This window comes from Grosmannia clavigera, assembly GCF_000143105.1.
Source record: "Grosmannia clavigera kw1407 unplaced genomic scaffold GCSC_146, whole genome shotgun sequence".
In the NCBI taxonomy this organism is placed as follows: domain Eukaryota; kingdom Fungi; phylum Ascomycota; class Sordariomycetes; order Ophiostomatales; family Ophiostomataceae; genus Leptographium; species Leptographium clavigerum.
The window spans coordinates 366,843-385,449 of record NW_014040795.1 but is presented as its reverse complement, the minus strand read 5'-3'; the positions used below and the strand labels follow the sequence as shown (position 1 = coordinate 385,449).

Here is an 18,607-nt window from a genome sequence, read left to right as displayed (position 1 = left end):
GGGGACTCAGGCTGGCATTACCCGCCACCCATGGGTCTGGCCCCCGATCTTCGGCTCCTGGTCATCCTACGGTTACCTCCATCTGACTCAGGCGACATGTCTGATGTCTTTGCTGCCGTGCCACAAAGGCGACGCCGTGTCACATCGCATAGACCCAGCCCCTGGCCGTAGGGATCCTGTTCCCGGAGAACCAGACGACACGACTCTCTGCATCTTTTGAACTTTTTTGTTTGTTGATTGCCATGTCGCATGTACAGGCTCTCACATATTTACATTGTCTGTCCGAGAAAAGGCACGGAACAGTCAGCACCATGTGCCGTGTCCATCGCAGCACCTCCACATCTGCTGCCCTCGGCTGAGTTGAGTGCTTTCTTTGTCCGGAGCGCATCCAGACAGGCCCTCTGGCTGTTTTCAGGTCTTCATCTTCATCTTTTTCTTCTTCCCTTGTCTCCTGTATAGTTATGGCATACATGCGCAGATACGAAAATCAAAAAGTGACTAGGACAACCATAAGAACGGACGCCGGCCCCGAGCACCTGTAGAAGACGGGAGTGGAGTTGGGACGCCATGGCCGCGAGCGGCGAGGAGGCGAGTTGTGTGCCACGAAAGAGCAGGCGGCCAGGCCATGCTATGCTACCGGCGGCGGAAGAGAGCAGTAGCCGGGCCCTGGGGCCCGTCAGGTGCGGGCGTGCGGACGTCCTCGTCAGTGTTTTCGGTCGGCAGCGGCGGAGTGGTGCCGTGATGGCCGCCGTCGTTGTTGAAGTAGCGGGTGAACTCGTCCTGGTCGGGGAAGGGGCGCTGGCCGAGCAGGCGGACGAGGTCGTCGCGGGTGAGGACTTCCTTGCGCAGCAGCTCCTCGGCCACGAGGCCGATCTCAGTCTTGCGTGCTGTCAGCAGGGCACGGCACTGCTTGTAGGCGTCGTCGACGATGCGGCGGACCTCAGCGTCGATCAGCTGGGCGGTCGACTCGGCAAACGGCTTCTGGAACTGGTTCTGCTCGTCGCTCGGCCGGAAGTGCAGCAGCCCGAGCTTCTCGGACATGCCCCATTCCGTCACCATGGTCGTGGCCATGCGCGTGACCTTTTTGAAGTCGTCGCTGGCACCCGTCGTGACCGTGTCAAAGTGCAGCTCCTCGGAAACACGGCCGCCCAGCGTCATGGCCATGCGGTCCATCAGCTGCCGCACGTTCATCAGGTATGCGTCGCCTACCGGCAGGTACTGCGCGTAGCCCAGCGCGCCCTGGCCGCGCGGAATGATCGACACCTTGAGCAGCGGGTCGGCGTACTGGAAATACCAGCCGCAGATCGCGTGGCCTGCTTCGTGGTATGCCACCGTCTTCTTCTCCTGTGGGTTGAGCACCAGCGACCGGCGCTCCAGCCCGCCGACCACCCGCTCGATGGCCTGTTCGAAGTGGAGCATCTCGACGGTGAGAGCGTTTGCGCGGGCGGCTGTCATGGTTAGTCACGTGACGATGAGATCGCAACACACACCTCACTCACCAACTAATGCTGCCTCGTTCACCGCGTTGGCAATGTCCGCGCCCGCAAAGCCTGGCGTCAGCGCCGCCAGACGGCCCACCAGATAGTCAATGTCCTCCTTGGTGACGATCTTGTTCAGATACACGCGGAAAATCTCCTGGCGACCCTTCATCGTCGGCCGATCAATGGTGATGTGGCGATCGAAGCGACCGGGCCGCATCAGGGCCTTGTCCAAGATGTCGGGCCGGTTGGTGCCGGCCAGCACGACGACTTGCTCGGACGTGTTGAAGCCATCCATCTCAGTGAGGATCTGGTTGAGCGTGGCCTCACGCTCCTCGTTACCGCCCGATCCGAGACGACCATCGCCACGCGACCGTCCGATGGCATCGATCTCGTCGATGAACACAATGCACGGCGCATTCTTGCGGGCCGTCGCAAACAGGTCGCGCACCCGCGACGCACCCACGCCCACAAACATCTCCACAAACTCAGACCCGCTGACGCTGAAGAACGGCACGCCCGACTCGCCCGCCGTTGCCTTGGCCAGCAGCGTCTTGCCCGTGCCGGGAGGCCCGGCCAAAATGGCACCGCGCGGAATCTTGGCCCCCAGCCGCTGAAACCGCTCCGGCTGCTTCAAGAAGCTGACAAACTCCATGATCTCCAGCTTGGCCTCGTCCATGCCCGCCACGTCTGCAAACTTGACCTTGACCGCCGATTCGTGGTTGAACCGCTTCGCTTTGCTCTTGCCGTACCCAAAGATCCCGCTCGATCCGCCCATACCGCCGCCACCACTTCGCCGCGTCATCCAGTACAGCAGCCCGACCAGGAGTACGGGTGGCCCAAATGCTACCAGCAGGTTGCCCATCATGCCCTCGGTCGCGTAGCTGACCGGAATCCGCTCCGATGGCGGGATCTGCAGCTCGTCCTGCGACTCCTCTAGCCGCCGCTCAAATGCATCCACCGATCCGATTGAGAAGTAGTATTGCTGCAGCGGGCTCGCCGCCGTCGAGTCTGGGTATGCCGCTGCTGTTGCCTCTCGGTTCAGTTCTACCCGCACTCGGTTGCCCGCTACCACCAGCTTGTCCACCAGGCCCTTGTCCAAGAAGTTGCGCCGCAGCTCCTGCCATGTGATCTCTGTCGTTGATCCGCCCGGGAACAGCATCGAGTAGATCGGGTAGAAGATCGCTGCACCCAGCACCCAGCCCAACCAGTCGTTGCCCTCGAAGAATGGTCCTGGTGGCTTCTGTCCGTTGCCGCCCTTCTTGCCGTCGCCGCTCTCGCCTTCTTTGCCATCCTTCGTCTCTTTGCCCTCCTTGCCCTCCTTGGCCTCTTTGTCGCCGCCGGCAGCCCTCTCGCCCTCGCCCTCGCCTTCCTTTTTGCTGTTGACCCGGAAGTTGCCAAAGTCTGTCGGCGCTTCGTTCGGGCTGAACATGTTCTTGTCCAGGCTGTTCTTGCCGGCCTTCGGTGTCTGTCCCTCCTGCTTGGCCGCGTCGCGCGCCTCACCGTCGGAGATCTGCTTTGCCAGGTTGAAGGCCACCTTGACCACCTTCATGCCGTCCGCCAGGCTGATACCGCCCTCCTTCTGCTTCGAGATGAGCTCGCGCATCTCCTTGGGCGCGCCGTATCGCCGCACACCGTCAATCACCTCCATCATGCTCTGCCGCCGCGTCGGCGGCGAGATCGCCAGGATGCGCGACAGCATCTCCAGCTCCTCTTCGTTCAGCCGCACCCAGCCCTCTGGTAGTGGTTCTTGCTCGGCGGCCGATTGGCCCTGTTGTGGTGGTGGCGTCGGCGGGGGCGTCGGCTCAGTCGAAAAGAGCCGCAGCGTTCGTGGGGCTAATGACAGCGCCGGCACAGACACCAGCAGCGGAGTCGAGCATCGTGACGCCAGGCTCGACGACAGAAACGGCGCGGCCGCTGCTGCTGTCGCTGTCGAGGGCCGTCCCCATCGCGAGGACGGTCGCAGAGAGCGGCACGAGGCCGAAGTGGAGAACTGAGAGGAGGCGTGCATCCGGTAGAGCGCATGGCGCGGCAGCCGCAGTGGTGCTGCCGACATGAGGCGCACGTGGGCCAGCGTCGACATGGCTGTCCGTTATCGAGTGGAAGAAAGCAAACGAGAGGACGAGAGGCTGCAGTCGGATGGGGCGGATTCGAAATCTGCAGGCAGCCGGGACAAGACAACGTCCAGAGCCTCGTTGTGGTCGCAGCAGACGAGTTCAAGGTCGAAGCTCGAAAATGAAGCGTCAGATCTCGTGATCTGAGCAAACGGAAGAAAAAGTGGCAGAGCTCGAGCTCCTGCGGGGACTAGCAGCCGAAGAATGCTTTCTTCGTCTCGTTCCCTCGTGTCGTCGCGCCTGGTCGCAATAGGGGCCCTGCTTGGTCCGTCCGGTTGATTCGCCCGGCTCGCTGGTCGTTGGAGGGGTGAAGGAGAGAGGAAGACGTCGAGATGGTCTTCTGCCGGCGTCTGTGGCTTTACGGAAAAAATGGATGCTTAGCAATCGGGACTTGGCCCGCCACACTACACTACTCGTGCTCCACATATTCTCAGTGCACGTGATGCGCGTCGGAGTTGTGTTGATCGATGCCGTATATATATGGATGGAAAGAAACGAAGAAAGGTGATAAAATGCAAAGGGTACAAGACAAGATGGAGAAAATAAAAGGGGAATTCCGTTTTGCGACCAAACTCCGTGGCTTCGTTGTCTCCCAAAGAAAGATTAATACAGAGAGAATCTCGACATCCAAACGTAATCCATCCACATCATCACAAATACGGCTCATTATTTTCACGCCATCAAATCAAAATTGCCGTTCTCCACACTGGGGTATGCGCCGCCGCTCATCTCGGCCCAGTCCCAGTCGAGCGTCATGGGCAGGTTGAAGATGTCCTGAGGCAGGAAGGGCTGGCTCGGCATCAGGTCCGCGACGGGAGGCGACTGCATGTTGCCGAGACCGTCGGGCAAGCCGCTGCCGGGAACCGTCTCGAAGCCCGGGATGTCGGTAAATGACATGAAGTTGGCCGCATCGCCGCTGAGCGTCGGCCCCGCGCCGGCTTGTTGCTGCTGATGTTGCTGGTGGTCCTCCAAGCCGCCGGCAAAGACGGAATCCCAGTCGGCCGACGCCATGTTTGGAGACGGTGCCGTTGTGACGGCAGAAGAGCCTCCCCCATTCCCGATTGGCAACGAGACAGCGGGATTGACTCTGCTGCCGTGACTCTTCTGGCTGCCCATCCGGTGGCTGTTGACAATCTCGGCCGCAGTTAAGGCCGCAGCCGCAGCCTCTGCAGGCGTGGCACTCGGTGTGTTGTGGTAGGCTGTCGTCGTCGTGCTGCAAGAGCTGGCCGGCCGAGGAGTTGGGGTCGGCTGTGGCTGTGGTGCCAGCGACTGTGCCCGCGACGTTGGCTGAGAAGCGGAAGCGGCTGCAGCTGCAGAAGAAGCAGCTGCGACGGCTCCTTGCGTCTTGGCCGCCTTGGTTATGCTAGGAGCAGGCCGATGTGCCGTTTCGACCTCGTGGGGGTCCTGGTTCTTCCGCTTTCGCCGGCTCGCCTGCTCCTTCTCGGCCTTGTCGATGACAATGTTGGCAATGCGCTCAAACTCGGAGCACACGCCTAACATCCGGTGGACGCCGCCGCTCTCGGCCTCCTGGCCCAACATGGACAGGAAGGTGACGACTAGGTTCATCAGACGCGTGTCGGACCGGGCTCGCGGGTCGAGCGGGTTCTGCAGCGTGTTGCCAAACAGCGTGACGAGAGAGGATACGGGAAAGTAGAGGATCAGCCTGTGGGGTTAGCCGGGGTGGGAGAAGGAGACAAAATGGAGAATAAAAAGGGGACAAATAGGAGACAACTCACCACACACACGAAAAGTCGCCCTGGGGAATGTACTTGAGCAGCGAGATGGAGGCTCGGGCCGACGAGACGCACAGGGTGGCCGACGAGTAGATGCGCGGGTTGAGCGGCTTGGCATTGAGCCCCTGGATGGCGTAGTCGGACAGGCGACTGGTCCAGTAGCCGTGGTGGACGCACATGCGATGGATCGTCGTCAGGCAGTTGTAGTAGGTAAAATGCAGCATGACGACGTGCAGGATCAGCGGCGTGTGCGAGGCCTTGATCTCGTGCTCGGGCCGGAAGTCGATGGGAATGCGGTCCTTCCAGTCCTCAAGCTGCTGGTCCAGCTCGCCGATCGTGTTGAGCAGCTCGCCAATGGTCTGCTTGGTGGCCTTGGTCGCGTACAGCCGCTTGTAGACCCGGCTCTCGATCGTGGCAAACTCGCACATGACCCGGAAGAGATTCATCTTGCCCTTGCCGTCAGCCAACGGGATATTGCCAATATTGTCGGCCGGATCGGCGTCGGGCAGCTCCACGTTCATGTCGTCGTCGTCCTGGGCTGGCGGCCGTCCCGATCGCAGACACAGGTCCTTGTCCAGCATGTAGCCGATCCAGAAGACCCGCTTGCGCTGCTCGATCTCGATCGGGTTCAGGTTGAAGCCCGTGCCCTTCTTGTGCAGCCCGATGCTGTGCGAGAGCCTGATTGCAGCTGCGATCAGCAGAAACGTCGGCTGCGGGTTCGGCGTGCCCTGCATGAAGAGTGCCATCCCCAGCAGCGCCTGCACGCTCAGCAGATCCGTGTTTCGCATTGCCAGCTCCGAGAACACCGCCATCGCGTTCTTCAGGTACGCCCACGCCTTGTCATCCTCCTCTTGGGGTACCAGGTTGCTCATCACCCGCAGTCGGTGCGCAATCGCCAGCGCCACGTTCAGACTCGCCCACCAGCCCGAGCCCTGGTACGGATCTTTGGAGTATTGCCGCTCCACCAGGTGCATGAACGTCGGGTGGTGGAAGAGCGGAAACATGCAGTTGAAGTTCTCGAAAAAGTCCTTGAGCAGTGACAACGCCTCGGCTTTGGGCGGCAGTGGTCGAAATACCGGCCGGCTGAACAGGTCTGCAAAGATCTCCGGCTTCCAGTTGGTCCACTTGTTGTCGTCCAGCGAGACGTTGGAAATCATCTGCTGGAACGAGTTGTCGCCCGTCTTCTCGTTTACCCACTGCATTCCCTTGGGCGAGAAGATGGAGAATCCCGACGAAGATCCTATCCTGTCAGTCATCTCATGTCGCCTGCCGCTGTGTCCCGCCTCTTCTGCACTCACCTATATACCGCGTCTCGCCGTAGTTGTTCGTCACCAGCGAACACATCATCTCCGACAACGCCTCCACCTCCTCTTCCTTCTTGGCCCCCTTCTTGTCCGGCGTGGCTGTCGACCTGTTCTCGCCACCGCCGCTGCCGCTTCGACTTCCGCTTCCCGTCTCGCCGTCCTTTCCGTCCTTGCCGTCCTTTCCCGGTTCCGGCGACGTCAGCGAGCTGCGTGGCGTGTACTCATCACCATCGTTTGCCGACGTCGCCTGTGATGGCGAGGACGCGTTCGATGCCGCTGCCAGCGATCCCCTACCCGATTCGCGCAGCTTTTCAGCCAGCTTCCGTTCCAGAGTGCCCAGATCCGTCGCTCCGTCGTCCTCACCCAGCAGGCCGGACAGTCGCAGGAGGCTCTCCATCCGGCCCAGACGGTTCTCGAGGCCCTCAATGTACTTTGCGCTGTAAATGGTGTCTTCACGTCAGCCTGCCTGTCGCCTGTTGCCTGTCCGTCTCTCGCTCCTCGCCCAACATACGCACCCCTTTGGCGGGTTCCGCTTCTTCTCTACCTGCGTGAAGACGCATTTGGTCTTGTAATTCACGCAATGTGTGCACGACGGCATCTTGCCGTCACACTTGATCTTCTTCTTGCGGCACATGTCACAGGCCTATAGAGCATCGAGTCAGTTCAGCCTCTGCCCGCGCGCGAAGAAGGCCTGTCTTACCCTTGCTATCCTCCGCCTCTTGGCCTCGTTGGCATCGTCCATGTAGGCGTTCGGGTCGCTGCCAAACATGTGGGCAGCCGCCATGTCGGCCGGCAAGTGGATCGGTGGCAGCCGGTCAAACGTGTTACCAAAGAGCTGCTGCGGCGGACGACTCATCATGGGCGGGGCGCCAATGGGAGGCAATGGGAAGCCCGCGTCAGGACGCGGACGGTTCATGGCGAGCACTTTGGCAGCCGGGCCTGGTGGTTGCGAGAAGGCAAAGGGTGCGCGTGCGAGGTCTTCTCCAGCGAAAAATCACACCGGAAAGTCGTCCCACTTAGAGGCAGAAAAGCCGAAACGTCCTCGGCGGCAGCCAGGAGAGCTCAAATACGGTGAACCAGCAGCCGTCAGATGTCGAGCAGTGGTCAGTCACTTTTTCCCGAGGTCGATGGATGCGGCAGAAACCCGTCGTCGTCGTCGTCGTCCGGCGTGAAAATGCAGGGTGCAGATGGGAGAGAGTCGCGAGTTGGAATACGATTATACAGTAGCAATAGTGCGGGAAGGCGCTACAGGCATGCGCTACGAAAGGGTTTAAGGCCGGCTCCCCGGAGTTTAGCCATCCTTTCCCAAAGCCGTTACAGCTTTTTAGCGGCCCATCCACGCCCTTAAAACGGCTAGTCGAGGGGGCCATGGCGACCCTGCACAGCTCTTCTGTGGTGGTGTGTTTGAGGACGATTGTGGCTGAGCAGCACCTCCTTGACGATGCGATTTCTCTCAATAAAGATACACATTGTATCTTAGGGTGCCTAGAAAAAGCTACTCGCGCCAGCGCCTCGTTCGGCGAGCTTGCTCGTCGTACCACCCTCGGACACGTCATGTAAGATACCGTGTACAAAGTACCAAAACCCTAAATCGCTGCAGCCTAGCGCTTCTAGAGCGGTCAGCCAGAGAAGGCATGAAAGATACTCGCACAGACAGCCAAACAACGCTGTCGTCAGCATGCTCCCACATAGTCCCCGTACGATATTTACGGCCAGGCGGCAGCGGAAGGCACCGCCAGTGTATTTGTAATTGTACGCCGGGATAGAACCAGATCGAAGCAGTCGGGACGAAGCTTGGCATCATGCTTCACGTCCAATGTCCAGCGACGATCTTGTAATCTCGTAGCCGATCATCTGCACCAGGTGGTTTTTATACAACCTAAATTTCCATTCTGCCGAGGGGGCAGCGCTATTTTTCTGTTTCAGCCTGTTGCGCTCGATCGGTCACATTTGTCATGAACTTAGGGCCCAAGCGCTTCGCGTGCCGAGTCGCTAATCGTCTTTATGCTTCTGCCTCTTCGCCTCGATCCCACCGTCTGCCAGACTGCTATGCGTGTTTCACGAACGTCTCGGCCCTGTCGGCGGTGCCATCCGGTGGCTTGCCGTCATCGGCCAGAAGAACGCTACCCTGTGATGACGAGCCCTGACTGAAACGCAAGATCTGCCCTCGCATTCCTGCACGGATACTCCATGTAACATGGCTCCGGACTTTTTTTTTTACAGCCGCCAGTCTTGTGCTAAGTTGCCATCCGATACGGAGGCAACCAACCAGCCGAGTAGACAGCACCTTACGCCTACCGCCTCTTCGACTTGATTGGCCCACTCGCTGCACTGAACATCAACACGGGAACACGCTCAAAGCACCAGCAGGCCGATGTCATTCACTATTCGCTTCTGCCACAAGCAAGCATCTTCACTAGCCAGCTATCTAGAAAAAAATAACTCTTTCCAATATGCACAAAGAAGAAGAAGAAAAAGCCTGCGGTCCATACCGAGGCGAGACGTACAACAACAGAAGCTACAAGAGGGGATATAGCAAAAGCCATGAAGAAAGCCAAAAAGAAGAAAGGAACAACAAATATAAAGGCTGCGGCAACAAGGTGCGCAAGAAAGAAAGAGTTCCTGGCTGTTATACCAATGACCCACAGAAGATATCTCAAAAAGGAAAAAGTTTCAAACGCCAGACCATGCTTTGCTCTTTTGTCATTGTCCCGCCCAGAAAACAGACAGACCCGTGGGACAGGCGTTGCAAACATTATATCAAAGCGCTCAAGTCTGAGCGCAGATGTACATATGAGAGACAGAAAGAGCGTGTGTGTGTTGGGAGAGGACGTGATTGTGTGTGAATTTGTTGCCGAAGACAGATCAGAATATTTCCTCCGTGAATCGGGAGCCAGATGCCCGGGAGCCGTCCTGTGACGACAGAGACCGCCCGATGGGGTCATATGCAGATGGCGGCACGAGCTCGTTCGGGCTGACCGGCTCGTTGTTGTCGTACACAGTAGAACCGTGTCGTGACAACGGAACCCGCATGGCCATGGCTGTCTTTCCGGGACCTGTATGGAACACAGGCACGCCGCTCACCGGCCGCATTGGCGAGCCCACTGCATACTGCGATGTCGGCATCGTGGACGGACCACCCTCGCCGCCAAAGAAGCCCTGCGAGTCCCGGAAGACCACGGATGAGCCGCTCTGCACGCTGTCACGCGGATCGCGATATCCATCGCCGCCGTACATCAGAACCGACGGCAGTTTCTTGCCAGACACGCGGTAGAACCCCGACTCGCCATCGCTGTCCGCACCACCTGTCCCCCTCGACATTCGCTTGGCAGCATGCGAAGAAAACGGCATCAGGAACGTTGTCCGCCGCTCGGTCATGGCGTCGCCCGTAGCTGCGGCGACAGGACTGCCGCCAGGACTACCACCATCACCAATGCCGCTGCCGCCACCTGTACCACCACCACCAACAACAACGGCGGGGATAGTCACGGCGCCAGGGCCCGCAACTTCGCCCGCCTCGATCAGTGTCCTGGTCATGCCTGGTTTTGCATCTTTGCTGCCTTCGCCCAGCAGCTTGTGTCCGTGCTGCTGCATCCGACGTTTCCAACGCAAAAACATAAGAGCGGCAAGCAGCACCAGCGCCAGCCCAGCTACACCGCCGACCACGCCTCCAACGATCGTGCCTGTTGGTGTCCCGGTCGTTGTGTCAGAGTTCGTGTCCGTAGAAGACGCAGCGGGTGCGATCGCAGCAGTAGTGGCTGCGGCAGTGGTGCCGGCAACTGCAGAGCCCAATCCGCTGGACGCGACTTGTACCACTACACCGTCGGCAGACGAGGAAGCGATCGCGGCAGAAGAAGAGCTCGATGAAATCCAAGAGCTGGAAAACGTTGTGGAAGAGCTGTACGGAACCGAGGAGGACGAGTATGCGGATGAAGAGTGGGACAAGCTGCCAAAGAACGTGCGATGAGCAGTGCTGTTGCTGGGATAAGGCACGGCCGGAACAACTATTCCATTAGCTACGAAGACAGGCGGGGTGAAGAGTTTCGGAGGGGTGTAAGCATACCTGAGTTGGTGAAATTGCCTATGTTTGGCAGCAGTGTGCCGGATGAAGATCCCGTGGTCAGAGGCGGGGAAATAGTGGCGGGAGATGATCCGCTTGTGCCGCTGATCGTCGAGTTGGAAAAGGCTGTCGTTGTTACTGCTGCCGACAAAGCAGAGGACGGCGAATTTGACGCAGACACAGACGAAGACGCACACGGAGATGAGGACGAAAGCAGCGATGAGGACAGTGAAGAGGACAGTGAGGAAGATAGCGAGGAAGACGGCGATGAGGACGGCGACAACGACGACGACGACGACGACGACGACGATGGCAGCAACGACGACAGTGACAGGGCCGATGCCGGAGATGCGGCGGTCGCAGACGAGACACCAGAAACACCGGCCACATCAGGAGTGGACGCGGTGGCCGAGTCGGAAGCCAGTGTGGTCACCGGCAAAGAGGGTGCAGTGCTCACTTCGAGCACAGAACCGTCGCTGCCAATGACCTGGACCACGGAAACGGTCTGGACGACTTCGGTAACACGGCGACGAAGGTCGTTCTGGCTGTTCTCGTCATGGTCGGCGTCTTCGTCGATGATATCCTGTGAAAACAGGTGCTTTTTGGGCTCGTCCATGTTGCCGCCTGTAGCATCTTGGCCGTGTCTGTAAAGATCGTGCATGCGGCGATGGGTGTGGCGGTGCTCGTATTCGTGATGTTGGTGGCGATGTTGAAGAGGGGCGGCGGAGGGTTCTGCAGAAGTTGGGGCCATGCCGGCCTGAAGGAGTGAAGGCTTGTGGACGTAGCTGGTCATAATGTGGCGAAGCAAGGGAGACTCAGCCGGCCTGGACGATGTTGAAAAAATGACAAAGGAATGTGATTGTAAGATATATAAGATCAAGGAACGTATGCGAAGCGAACGGTTGCAAGAAACGAGCGTGATTTGTTTTTTTATCGAGTGCGGGATAGAGTTTCCCTTGGCTTGGGTACGTGGACGAACAAGTCGTCAAAGGTGCATTTATCGGACTAGAGGCTGTCGTCTTCTATCCGTCCGAATGCCCTCCAGAGGGTGATGAGCGAGGGAGGGTCGGCGTGTCGAGTCCGAAGAGAGGCAGCTCTACCTGGTGGTCACAACGGAAGAAATGATGGCTTGGCTGGCGCAATCCATGCTCGTCGTGATGGTGATTCTCGTCGGCGTCGTCAACTCCTTCATCTCGGAGATGAAGGCGGATGGTAGAGAGCGTGAGGGAGTGCACGCAGTGCCTCAAGTGGTCGTGATGTCAAGCTGGGAGCGGGCGTGCGCGTGTATCAATGTCGATCCCTTTTGCACCGGTCGCAGTCCTTTTGACTTTTTGCTTTGTCGTCTTCGACCTTTACCAGCTCCTCGTCAACAGAGGAGTCGCCAGGCGATGCTGGGGTGGGACCTATGGAGCTCGATGGGAAAGGGCGAGCCACCGCGAGTACTCGTGGTAGGCAAGAGCAAAAGTAAAAAGGAAAACGGGCATTCGCAACACGCGAAAGGGCAGCAAAGACGATAGCCAGGCGATGTACGCGCAAGGTCCCGTCCGTCTCTCCTGCCGGTGTTGTTTTGCGCGCTAGGTCCTGCCGTAATAAAAATACACTCTGGACCTGTTTCTGTGGCCCACTCGGGGGGCAGAGAAGAAGGAAAAGGAAATTTGATATTCAGCGCGGGCCATGCTGCGACGTTGTAGCCAGGCACGGAAAGGGGCCTAGTGCTGTGGGTACATGCTACCTAGCACGGGACGATTTGGCCCTGACGGCCAATTACACGCATACGCGCAGCTCCTAGCTGGTGAACCAATGGTCCAATTTCGCTTGACTGGAATGGAAGTAAATACCGACTTCTCTTCTTTAGGGGCTTGCCAGCCAATAAGACCTGCAAATCTACCGAGTACGTGGGACCCCACCAGAATTACTATGCATGTATCTTACTCCGTACATACACTGAAAGCGCACAGTCCAGAAGCTGCAGAATTGCCGCCACGTAAGATATCGTGCAACAGGGCGACAAATGAGTAGCGACTCCGCCGACAGAACATCGGACGAGTCTTTCAAGGCGACACCACAAACAATGTCGCATGGCAGGAAGCCGATTCCTGCAGGCGCACGAGCAGGATCGACAATTCCCACACCTAGGGCGCAGAAATGCCATTTGACTCAGACGCCCCGAAATGGCATGCGCCTGTATGTTATTTCTCTCTCTTCCGTCGTCTCGCCTCTCGCCTTGTCCGCGGCCCATGCTGGGCTGAACAGTTCATACAAGACACCCGCTGCGGTGCTCAGCACACTCACTCAAGCCTGCAGCAAATAATACCCAAATACTCCGTACGTACTATGTAATGAGGGGGCCGCGACGCGCGTCAGCCACTTGGCAAACCCTTTTTATGCCGTCCCAAGCAAAGCCAGATTATTTTCGTACGAACCGCTGGTCGGTCATTCCCCATTCGAGATCCCGGAAGGCCAAGCCCTGCCAAAACGCTGAGAAATTGTCATAATTGAATGCTGCGTGTTGCACAAAAGAAATGATCTTGCATTCCAGCAACCAACTCTGGCTCCCTGCACCTTGACTGTTTAGATGCATAATAACATATGCCCAAAACAATCTCTGCTCATGCGGACGACTTCTGCAGCTAAAGGATTTTGTAATCAAAGACCTATCTTACGAGTCCGGAGTACTCCGTACGTGACAAAGGAAAGCGTTGTAAAAGGAGATTTGCTATCATAGGTGTTTCAAGTCCAAAGCAGTTGCCATTTTGGCAGATAAACCCCCGTCCTAAAAATACGGTTTCGTATACGGAGAGTAAGTCGGCGTCTAATAAGCACTGACCTCTTGCAAAGAAAAGCAGGCTTATCTACGGAGTACGAAGTACATAATTGAATGAGTATACGGAACACGAAGCATATGCTTGGTAAGTTATATTGTTATCTGCAAATCTATCCAAACATCCAAAAGGTCGGCATACAGCTTTACGAACCAAGGTTTTTTTTCTGTGTGTAGTAAGCGTTCTACGTCAGTGTTTGCTTTGTACTCCATATGAAGTGTGGCTCTCTATGCCGGCTCTACTCAGTATACGCAGCTGTACTAGTCGGGCCCTCATCGATACTGGGTGGGTGCAGTCAGTAAAGTAGGTCGTGTGGGAGTGCGGACTACTTTACGGAACAGGCCGAAACAAATATGTAAGTTCATTAATGTGACCGACACAGCCACAAGCACAAGATAATTGCATGTATCTTACGTAGTACTCCGTACGGGAGGTCGGAAGTTTATGGCACATTAAACTGTATTACCAGAGCATTATCTCACACGTAAGATGCGTGCCGAGTCGAACTCGAAACGTCTATTGTCTGCACCAACAAAGCATGAAAAACTTGTTTAATGTGTTGGCTTATGACAAAAATAACATAATCAAGAGTTCATAAAATCAGCAAACTCAGACAGACAAGCCTCGACGCACTCCGTCTACAGTAACCTTTCTGACATCATCCCGACCTCCCGAGCCCGCTGCCGAAACTTCAAGTATTCCACCCTTCGTGCTTCGAAGCTCCCCATATAAAGGCTCTCGCTCCCACCAGCCAGCTTTCCAGCTCTTTTTGACTTCAGCTGTGTTTGTTTGTGTGTCTGCTCGTTGTCTTTCCCCCTCGCTTCTCGGCTGGCCTTACCTTACTGCTTTTTAAAAGCTTATGTGTATTGGTATTTGTTATCGTGCTCTCTCGAATCCCACTGCTTTTGCTTTTTTTTTCTTGTGCGTTTGGGCTTTTGAAACCCTCTCACTCTTCCGTCTTCTCCTATCTCCCAGCCGACCCCTTCATGACCATCATGACTGGTTTTAAAATAAGGGTAATAAAAATAACAAACAAAGCTGAAAAAGGACAGGGAAGACAACCATTGTGCCCCAACGCCATGCTAGAAATCCATAAAAGGAATGAATACTGCCAACGGCAGCATCGACAAAACTCTCCAAATTATATGCAAATGCAAAACATGGGCATCATCCGCAGCCTCTGTGTCCAACCTTGAACAGAGTGGGGAAAAACGTGCTGCTTGAAGGCCGCGCCCTATTCGGCCCTCTTCGTCATCTTGGGTATTATACCCGTTTCCTCAACAGTGCTTGGGTGATATCCTGCTGCTGCAGAGCAACAAAAAGCAACATCTTTTCTGGCCAGGCCTTTCAAATGGGTCCTGTTTTCTTCTGAAGGGCAGCTAACCGCTTCACTCCAGCACGGGTACGTACATTCTACGCACCAACCATGCCAGGACCATAACTTTGTTGGCGGACAGGGGCAGGTGGGTATTGTGATGTAGACGTAGCGGCCTGCAGGAAAAGAGGGTTAGCAAAAGGCTCTTCGCGGCAAGAAGCGCCGATAAGCACCTTTTTCCGTCGTTTGTGGCTTGGGCCGTCGCCGTCGCCAGTCGAGTATCCATCTACAAGATCGTCATCAGGAAATCCCTCGCCATAACCCTCAAAGCTATTATCGCCATAGCTCCGCTTCTTGCTAACCCGACGAGGTCGCGAAGCATCTGGGCCTCCCGGGCCCATTTGCTGAAATGATGGCTGCTGGGTCTTAGACCGCGCAACGGCTGGGTGGAGGGGCGTGCTCGGGGTTGTGCCCCGGACAGATGACGGTCTCGTGCCAATGGATGCAAGTTTATCTGGAGCCAGATCGCCCAAAACGGAACTGTCCCAAATTGCTTTCGGCATGGGACCTTTGTTCATAGTGAAAGCCAGCCGCAAATCCGCTGTGACATCGTCGGCAAAGCCGTATTGGATCTCCTTCGTCTTGACCTGGCGGGCTTGCCATGAGTCTTCAGCTTCGCTGAGCATTCGCAAGAAGTCGCTCTCGTCACCGTCTTCCCTCTTCACCGGCTCGAAGTGGCCCGACACGCCTAGCTTCTTCATATAACCCTTGTACGTTTTCCGCATCGCGTTCTTTTCGCCATTCGGTAAAGTCCTAGCTACTTCTGCAGCGATCCCTGACAAGCCGAACATCGAAAATAGATCCTCCGATAATGGTGGAAAAGATGGTGTATGAGCTGTGACGAGTAGCAAGAAAAAAAGAAGAGCTGGGTGTTAACACAAGTCGTTCTTACATAGCATAGACAGGGCAACACGTATGCAGAGGAGGAGTGAAGTAGCGAGGTGAAGGTAGGGAAACACAGGTTGCTATAATGTATGCAAGTAGAGGCGTGGTAGCACCATGACGGGGAATGGTGGACGAGTCTTACCCTTTTTGCCCACGAGATACTTCTCGCCCACATCTTGATGCAAGGCTTCAAAGTCTAGCCTCTGCTGACCCTCCATGTGGACTTTCTTCGGGTGTTGGCTCCCAGAATCAGCGAACGCGCGCTTCCGTTTTTGCGGAGAATCATCTGTAGACATGTCGTGTGCGACGTCGACCGCACCGAAGTTGCAACCGTTTACGCTATGAGCAGGAGTCGGTAAAGTTGATGCCGTGGCAGTGGAGGCGAAAGAGGCCCCGTTGGTATTGATCGTATTGGCGACCGATGAGGATGATGCAGACTGAGGGTCGGTCATCATCGGGGAAAACTGAGAGGGACTCTGTGGAGTCTGAGGATGGAAGGACATGGCTGGTCTTGAAAGCCGTATCGTGAGAGACGAATTACGTCAGATTGTCGACCAGGATGCAGGCGAAGAGAGCTGCGAGCAAAAAAAAAAAGGAGAGGATGGCAGCGGCGTGCTCTGATGTCGAAAATCGGTAGAGCAGTCGACAGAAAAAGAGAGCGAATAATAACGCAAGCAACGGAGGACGACGATCAAAAGAGGATGCCTAGCGATCGCACGATCGCCGCGCCTCTCCGGCGAGCGGCTGACAGAGGATATTGCGCCAAGGAGGACTAAACAGAGATGTTTCGGCCGCTGGATTGCGCAGAAATTGACGGGTATCGAAAATTCTTCCGTGAAGAGCCTGGAATAGAGGGCGGCTGTTCAGTGGGTCGATTTCGTCGCACGTTCGCACGTCCCTTTTGGTTATTGCTGTTTTAAAAGAAGGAGCGGTGTTCGGGGAGAGGCCGCGAGACTCTTTTGTCGATGAACTTCATCGACCGACCGAATATTTTGGGGGCGATTCTGGACGACTGGAACGGCGACTGCCAAGTGTGAGAAGTATGAAAAAAAAGAGTCGTCGGAATCGGCCGGGGTAGAATATGAGCGAAATTGAGAGAAAGTCCGGCGCCGAGTGTCGTGGTTGCCGATTGATGGCAGGGTGAGTAGTTTTGACGGGAATATGAGAGGGAGAAAGAGCGGCGGAAACAGGTAGGGGAGATGAGGTCCGATGATTAAGTCTCGCCCTTCGGGTGAGAATGACGGGAAACAACTGGGCGGGACTGAGCGCGAGACAGGTAAGAGAAAGAGGGAAGGGGGCGTGGGGAGTTAGGCCCAAGAACTGGGAGTGAACAGAATGTACTGTATGGAATCCCGTGCCGCATTGGAGGGAGACGACTTCTAGTTTCACATACTCTGCAGGCAATTACAAGTACTCTTACAGTAAGTACTGTGCAAGAGATACTGTACTTTTTCTCACCTCGGCTTAACCCAATCGGAAAGGACATATATGGGTCTCGTCTTTTTTATGGGTCTTTTTTGCAGAAGCTGAGTGATTGAGGCATAACAGCTGCTTTGATTCTTAATCTCTATCATTTACAACCTAGGTTTTTAATGCATATGTGTAGTTAGCTGACAACGACGATTCACCTCACAAGCCTCCCAAAAGTTCATGGGGAAAAGGCGAGACGTATGGCTCTCTCGGTTTCTTTGTTTCTCTGGCGCCAAGCCTGTTGATAGTACGTCGTATATTGCCATCGCTGTAAAATGCACACTAAGAACCTAAAACGCATCAAAATAGGAGACCACATTCATGATGTGATAAATCGGCACAGCGTCAAGCAGAGCGGGAATGACAGCAAGATACATTTCCCCATTCTGTGCCCTATAACCTATATCGTAGCTTCACGCGTCACTCACGTCAATCTGCCAACAATCTGCCGTTTCTAAACCTAGTAGCCATAGACAAAGCAAAGGAAATATACAAACTGGAACCAGCTCAAACTTCAGGTGGCCAACAAGCTGGGATAAGTAGAATAAAACTCTCTTCAAACCGCCGACAGCTTCTGCAACGGAATAGCCGTACATAGCAGATACCGAAAAGGAAGCTGGAAAAACATACGGTCCCCTTGATTGAAGGGATACACCGACATTTGACATATAGAGCCCATTGCTTGTTGTTAATTATCATGCTCGATATCGTCTTGCTAAAAGCGCGATAAATACGGAGTGACAGCAGCTTGTGACGGCAAACGACAGCCCAGTCGTCAATCCCCAGATTTGCTTCTATTCCCTTCTTCACCTCGCGCCGTAGAACGATGGTAATGAAAAGATTCAGAGTGTTTTTGCCAAAAATTCCCTACCGAGCCAGTGGCCCAATAGGAGTGGTCAAGGAATAGTTTTCAACCAGCAAAAACACACTCTCGGACGAATCCTCACTGAATGCGTACTGCCCTTGCACTAGGATAGGGAAGAAAGGAGAAAAAAAAGGGGAGCCAAGGGCTGATGGTTTCGGGAGGTGGCCAGTTCTTAAATAGGCGTGGGAGGAGTTTCCTTGTTGGTCCGTGCGAGCATGCTGCCTCCAAACATTTTTGTGGCAGGCACCAATTGGTTGCCACTGCCTGCCATGAGTTACGCTGAAGTTGCTTATCAAAGGTGACTGCGCGATTATCAGCCACTATGTATCAATCCTGCTTGCAGTTGCTGCTTTGCTCGTGGAATGGATTGTGCCTACAGAGGTACGGAGTAACTCGTGATACATATTTCTTACGGAAAATACGAGACTATAGCAAGTCTTTTGCCTACCGGTTCGCCAATGAGCGCCCCGCATCTAGTTAAGATAATATTTCTGTACGGAT

At 55.7% G+C, this 18,607-nt stretch overlaps 4 protein-coding genes across 4 annotated transcripts; all 4 read right to left on the bottom strand.

The window, feature by feature from the left end:
* Positions 1-633: 633 nt before the first annotated feature.
* On the bottom strand, positions 634-3,561 carry CMQ_5894 (mitochondrial inner membrane aaa protease; the record flags this gene model as incomplete). Its single annotated transcript, XM_014316540.1, has 2 exons — positions 634-1,448; positions 1,500-3,561. 2 exons carry the CDS (start codon positions 3,559-3,561, stop codon positions 634-636), a joined length of 2,877 nt encoding a protein of 958 aa, XP_014172015.1.
* Positions 3,562-4,264: 703 nt separating this feature from the next.
* On the bottom strand, positions 4,265-7,545 carry CMQ_5874 (fungal specific transcription factor; the record flags this gene model as incomplete). Its single annotated transcript, XM_014316520.1, has 5 exons — positions 4,265-5,255; positions 5,329-6,565; positions 6,624-7,066; positions 7,145-7,272; positions 7,330-7,545. The coding sequence occupies 5 exons, from the start codon at positions 7,543-7,545 to the stop codon at positions 4,265-4,267; spliced, it is 3,015 nt and encodes a 1,004-aa protein (XP_014171995.1).
* A 1,949-nt stretch (positions 7,546-9,494) lies between these two features.
* On the bottom strand, positions 9,495-11,482 carry CMQ_5832 (uncharacterized protein; the record flags this gene model as incomplete). The annotated part of the gene is made up of 2 exons (XM_014316478.1): positions 9,495-10,633; positions 10,693-11,482. 2 exons carry the CDS (start codon positions 11,480-11,482, stop codon positions 9,495-9,497), a joined length of 1,929 nt encoding a protein of 642 aa, XP_014171953.1.
* Positions 11,483-14,924: 3,442 nt separating this feature from the next.
* Positions 14,925-16,274, bottom strand: CMQ_5847 (mediator of RNA polymerase 2 transcription subunit 19; the record flags this gene model as incomplete). The annotated part of the gene is made up of 2 exons (XM_014316493.1): positions 14,925-15,721; positions 15,914-16,274. 2 exons carry the CDS (start codon positions 16,272-16,274, stop codon positions 14,925-14,927), a joined length of 1,158 nt encoding a protein of 385 aa, XP_014171968.1.
* Positions 16,275-18,607: the final 2,333 nt, after the last annotated feature.